This window comes from Chrysochloris asiatica, unplaced genomic scaffold (genome assembly GCF_000296735.1).
Source record: "Chrysochloris asiatica unplaced genomic scaffold, ChrAsi1.0 scaffold00058, whole genome shotgun sequence".
NCBI lineage: Eukaryota > Metazoa > Chordata > Mammalia > Afrosoricida > Chrysochloridae > Chrysochloris > Chrysochloris asiatica.
In genome coordinates this window covers 3660568-3666827 of record NW_006408576.1, presented here as the reverse complement: position 1 = coordinate 3666827, position 6260 = coordinate 3660568, and the positions used below count along the sequence as shown (strand labels likewise).

The 6260-nt window shown below is 36.7% G+C and overlaps 1 protein-coding gene across 1 annotated transcript in view; it reads left to right on the top strand.

The window, feature by feature from the left end:
- Positions 1 to 6260, top strand: part of PXDN (peroxidasin homolog (Drosophila)) — a 222611-nt gene that overhangs the window by 176957 nt on the left and 39394 nt on the right. Inside the window, exon 15 of the mRNA XM_006863963.1 lies at positions 5778 to 5886. Within this exon, the coding sequence (XP_006864025.1) occupies positions 5778 to 5886 (109 nt within the window). The remainder of the gene's footprint in view (positions 1 to 5777; positions 5887 to 6260) is intronic.

Sequence of the window (6260 nt, the reverse complement as noted above, 5' to 3'; positions counted from 1 at the left end):
AATCAAAAGTGATACAGTTATGGCTGTAAAAATAATCAAATGTGATACAGTTATGGCTGTAAAATAATCCACGCTCCTTAGCTGTGCTTTTTCTTGTTGCTGGGTATGGCCATGCTTCTGTGGTGTATTACATCCTGAATGTCTTTCAATGTAAACCTCTAAATAATCAACAGCAATTGCCTTTCCCCACCGACTCCACAGCACACAACAACAACAACAACAAAGGTCAGTCAGTGGAGTCCTGGTGTGGCTCTGTGGGATAAAGCACTGGACCTCAAGGTAAACTGATAAACTGCTGAACTACAAGGTCAGCAGTTTGAACTTACCAGCTGCTCCTTGGAAACCCTGTACGATGTCGCTCTGAGTCTGAATTGACTCAGTGGCACTTAACCAACAATGAGGTCAGTCAGTAATCCTGGAATCTTATTGATTGTGCTTCCATGTTCTATTTCCCCTTGTGTTTCCTAGTCCCTGCCACTACCCTAGGTCCTTGTTGTATTTTGTCCTCATTATTACAATAGCTCTCATGCTGTTCTGTCTGCATATTACCTCTAGAGTCATCTTCCTACAAAAATAAATCTCAATATATGTTACTCCTATTTCTCTATGCATTCTGTTACTGTTATTGTTAAGTCCCACCCTATCAGTTCTGACTCATAGGTACCCTGTATAGAGTTTTTGAGAAGCAGCTGGGGGGTTTGAACCACAGAACTTGCAGTTCAAACAGCCCAGTGTTTATCTTACAGTGCCACACCAGGACCCTTTAACTTGCATGCAGTCTTTATCATTTGACTCCTACTTACACATCACCAGTTGCATATTCTGCATCTCCAGCAGCCTCTGCAACTTAGTTTTAGCCACATGCCTTCTAGAACTTGCATGCCCTTTGTCTTTGTGTGGCCCTTTGCCACTGGTCATGCTTTCTTTTATCCTGGAATGCCTAACTTCACCATGTGCCTTTGTTATCTAGTGCAGCTGTAACAGAAATGCCATTAAGTGGGTAGCTCTAACAAATGGAAATTTATTCTCTTACGGTTTAGGAGGCTAGAACTCTCAATTCATGGCACTGTTCTAGAGGACACTTTTTCTCTCTGTTGGCTCTGGAAAACTTGTCCCTGAAAAACTTGTGCTTCTTGGTTTCTTGGAGAACTCGTGTAGCATGGCATCTGTCTCCCCTCATTTGTGTTTGCTTGCATGGCTGCTTGCTCAATCTGCTCTTTTATAGCTCAAAAAAAATTGAGAGATAAATCATTAAGACACATCTTACACTTATTCTGCCTACTTAACATAACAAAGAAAACTCATGTTCCGGATGTTCAGGGTTGTTGTTAAGTGCTGTCAAGTCGGTTCTTACTCATAGTGACCTTGTATAGGGTTTGTGAGGAACTACTGGTGGGTTTGATACACTGACCTTGCTGTTAGCAGTCTAGTGTTTATCCTGCAGCACTACACAGGTTAGGGGTTAGGATTTACAACACATATTTTATTAAGTAAACCTAATGCTAAGTAAAGCCTTTCATGCTCAAATATCCCCTTCTGTAAAAATGTTCCTAGTTTCCCTGATGGCTAGAGAGAGATGGAGATGGTCTATTTTGGGTATGATTGTCAAGGAAGACCTCCTTGAGTAAGTAAATTAAAACAAAAAAACACAGCCATATGGAAACAGGAATGGAGCAGTTTGGTAAAAAGGATTAACAAGTATAATGTTCTAGGAGGTAGCAGAATGCTAGGGTGACAAGAGCGTCCTATGTATTGTATTTTGTTCCGATTATTGCAATGGGTCTCTGTAAGAGAAACAGCAGTAGAAGATGAGATTGGGGGGAAAATGACCAATACTCTGGGTTTTATTAACCATGCACCAGACTTTGATTGTTATTCCAAATATAATGAAAAGTCTTTAGTTTTAAGCAGGGGAGTGCTGTTGTTGTTGTTAAGTTCCTTTGAGTCAGTTCCAGCTCATAGTGACCCTATATAGGGTTTCTGAGGCTATACATTTTGGTGGGAGCAGAAAGTCTCATCTTTGACCCATGGTGTGGCTAGTGGCCTCAAACCATCCACTTTATGATGTGCAGTCTGGTGCTTATCCTACAGATCCATAGTTCTGTAAGCCAACTTATATTTTGAAAAGATTACTTTGGCAATAGGTAAAAGATTGCAAAGGGTTCAGTGTGAAAGAAGATCGGTTCAAATACAAGAAGATTAGTGGTGGTTTGCACAAGGATTGTTAACACTGATGGTGTTGATAAATGACTGGACCTGGACATATTAATTATCTAGCAGACCTGACAGAACTGGCTAATGAGTGGAATCTCAGAAAATGGGAAGATAGAACCAAAGATGACACTTGGGATTTTGCCTGAGCTATTTGGATGCCATGCATTGAAAGAGATTATTAAGCTAGGAACCAGTTTGGGGTAAGATGAGAATTAGGAGTCCTGTTTGAATGTGATATGTTTGAAATGCCTGAGTAACCAGTTGAATATATGAGTCTGGAGTTCATTGGAAAAACCATAATTAGTGATATAAATAAATTTGAGAATATTAAAACCATGGGGATTCAATGAAATTACCCAGGGAGAGACTATAGAAGCCACTGATCACTGTGCCCTGGGGTTCTCCAGCAGGAAGAGATCTGGCAGAGAAAGAGAAACCAGAAAAAAGACACCCAAACATGGCCCAGTGATAAGAATGCATGTGGAACTAAGGATTCTAACTGATCAAATTATATGTACTTGTTCATCAAAAGAAGAGAAATAGAGAAAGAGTGTGTAAGAGAGATACTGAGAAAGGAGTCCTAGTGAGCCAGGAGGAAAACCAGAAGAAAGTAAATTCCAGAAGTCAAGTGAAGTAAATGTTTCAGTCTGGTCACTTTTCAACTATACCATATGCTGTAGAGAGAAAAAAAATAACATTAGGCTCATTAAGATGTATATTGTTGGTGATCTGACAAGAGCCAATTAAAGATTGACTGTGGGGATTATTTTTATAGTAAGCTCTTATTTATAAATAAGAATAGTAAATGAAAATGTGAAAAAGAAAATAGATATGTATGGGACAGTCTCTTCCAGGGAAATAAAAGTTAAGTTGTCTATGTGTGTTTTAGATGTTTAAATATTAAAAATGTAAGACTGGGGAAATAAATGATATTGTATATTTATGGGGAATTGATGTGGAATCATGAAAACTGGTATAGATCTGTATAAAAAGATTATTGATGATGTAGTTTTAAATGAAGTAGAAATTTTCAAAGCTTCAAAAAGCTCATTCATAGAGTATGATTCCATTTTTGTAATTAGGTGGATATATGTGTCTGGATGAGGGGGCTTCACACACACACATACGTTTATCTATATAAAATTCTAGAAAGATGTGGAAACAGTATTATCAACATTTCCCCCACTCAGGAGACATTGAATGAACAGAGAGTTTTGATGTTCTTTTTTCTTCTGTTTTCTAGTTCATTTATTATGTGAGGCGCTTCAAAAGCCTTTGGAAGAATTCTATTATCTTTTAATTTCATTTTTTCCATGAACTCTTTGAAGTCTCCTCCTATTATCATTTTCTTTTCAATGAGCTAGTCCATATCTGTGTGCCTGCTCTAACACTTTCTGATTGATGGCCTTAGACAAGTTTTATACTCCATATGAATCTTGACTTTTTCATCTGTAAAAATTGGGATGTTCTGAGGATTAAATTGATAAATACGAAGCCTGGTACATTAGAAATACTTACAAAATATTAACCAATATTATTACTCTCACTGCTACTATTGTTACTGTCACTACTTCGTAAATAGATAAAAACTAATATTGTTGGTGAGTTTAAAAAAAGTAAATTATTTGACAGGACCGTTACTATACCATCCAATAATACAGTAGCCATTAACCATATGTGGCTATTTAAATTTAAATGTAAATTAATTAAAAATTAAAACTGTAGCACTGTGTACAGTTCATGGGCTAAGTAGCCACATAAGCAAATATAGATCATTTTCATCACCATAGAGTTTTTATTGGGCAACACTGGCTTAGAACATAAGTCAATGGACTTATGTGGCCTTGGCTAAGTCATGTATTGTTTTTGTAAGGCATAGTTTCCTTATTGTAAGATATATATGAAAATAGTTGTTAGCACAAATGGTTATTTGGTATATTTATGACATGGTAAACACTCAGTGAATATTATTCCTTTTATTTCTACTATAATTTCATAACCTAAACAAAACTGAAAAAGGAATAAAACTATTTCCATTTTGAATCCACACTTTTCACACAATTAGACTATATAATTCAGGACAGAGTTAAGTTCAATAATGCACAAAACCATACAAATCTCAGTGAATTATCACATCAAAGGCTTGTTTCTCGTCTGTGCAATATGGTCAATACAGGGCAGAACAACTCTGCTCTGTATAGTCACTCATGGATTCAGCAATGGATCTAACAATGGAGGACCCATCACTGTGACAGGAGACTTTGAGGTTTTTTGCAGAAAGAGAAGAAAGATGCTAGAGGATCTTGTCCTGGGAATGAAGCACTTTGACCTGGAAGTGAAAGATCAATTCTGTTAACAGTCCATTGCCATTTGTTGTTAAATGCTGTCAAATTAATTCTGCCTCATAATGACTGTGTATGGGGTTTCAGAGGAGCAGGGTTTGAACTGCCGACCTTGTGCCTCACAGTCCAGCACTGAGCCTATAGCACCATACCAGGAGTCCATTGTTGTTGTTTGTTGCCTTTAAATTGATTCGCATTAATGGAGCTAAGAGGATAAGCACTGGACCCTAAAGATCTATTTCAGCCACAAGATTGGTGGTTTAAACTTACCAGTCGCTTCTCAGAAACACTATAGAGTCACTGTGAGTTCAAACTGACTCAACAACACTTAACAACGACAACAGCAATGGAGCTAAGAAATGCAGGTGAGTATTTAGAATATTTGGGAAGCATGCTGTCTTTTTCCATTCCAAGTATTATTCTGGTCCTGAGATCTCAGGGAAATTTCAAGAAGTCTAGTGGGAAACCGTGTCCTAATCTCTGGGCAGGAAACTAGCACAGCGTGTTTGCAGTGGTATATAGGAGAAAGGTGAGTTAGGAAGTGTCATGAGAAGAGAATAGGTTTCTTTGGTGACTAATTGATGGAGTGGAAAAATGGTAACTGCAGAACCTTCAGACTTGGTGATGGAGACTGAAGAGGATGAAATACTTGTTCTTATTTTCATTGCATTTATCATCTAGTTTCAGAGCTTTGTAGCAAAAAGCACTTAGTAGTTTATGGGTAACAGGAGCAAAACAAGCTTATTTCTCAGATTTTTAAGGCAGCAATTGATAGTTCCAGTTCAAATTACAGGCTGTTTAAACAGCAGTAGTATGTAAGTTGGTAGAGAGGAGAAATAGAAAAAGAAAAATGCATCTGAAATAAAAGCATCTTTAATCACTTGTCTTGCCACCCAGGTCGACCTGAGCTAATAGTACCCATTACACTGTCTTGTTTTACTAGAATAACTTCAATGTTTTATGTTATAACTACTTTCCCCCGTCCTTTTACAAGGCAACACATGATTTCAAAAATTAAAATGTCTGTAATTTCCATATCATCTAAAAATAACTTCTAATATAATTTGTGATAAAATAGTTTCAGCTTTGGTTTGAAAAATAGAAATAACATTTGTAGAAAAGTGTGCCGTTAAGTCTAAATGATGTAGTGTCTAGACATTATTATTTGAGTAACTTATATAGTACTTTTTTCTGGTAATATGCAACTTCATGTTTTCCTAGTTCCTGATGTCAGTCGAAATGGAGATCCATTTGTAGCCACATCAATTGTTGAAGCAATTGCGACTGTTGACAGAGCTATAAATTCAACCCGTACTCATTTGTTTGACAGGTATTGTGGGGACTAAACAGAATTCTAACCCTCAAACCTCTGAGCTCTAGGGATTTAAAAAATTCGCAAGATTCTAGCACACACATTTTTTTTTTAACCTCTGTTTTAGCTGAAGAAGAAACTGTTTTCATTTAAAAATTGTAAACATGGTCATATAACTATTTTCTGAGGGTTAAAATAATAGAAAGGCATGTACTTTCCAAATAGAATCTGAACTATGACTCACTTTTTTTTTTTTATTTCAGCTAATTCAGTTGATGCCTTAATGATTTGGCAAAGACAAAAAGATTTTGAGTCACTAATGTATTTATCTTATGTTAGCAGTTCCAAACTATTTTTCTGCATTTTAATTGAAATAGAATACCTGTGTTTTT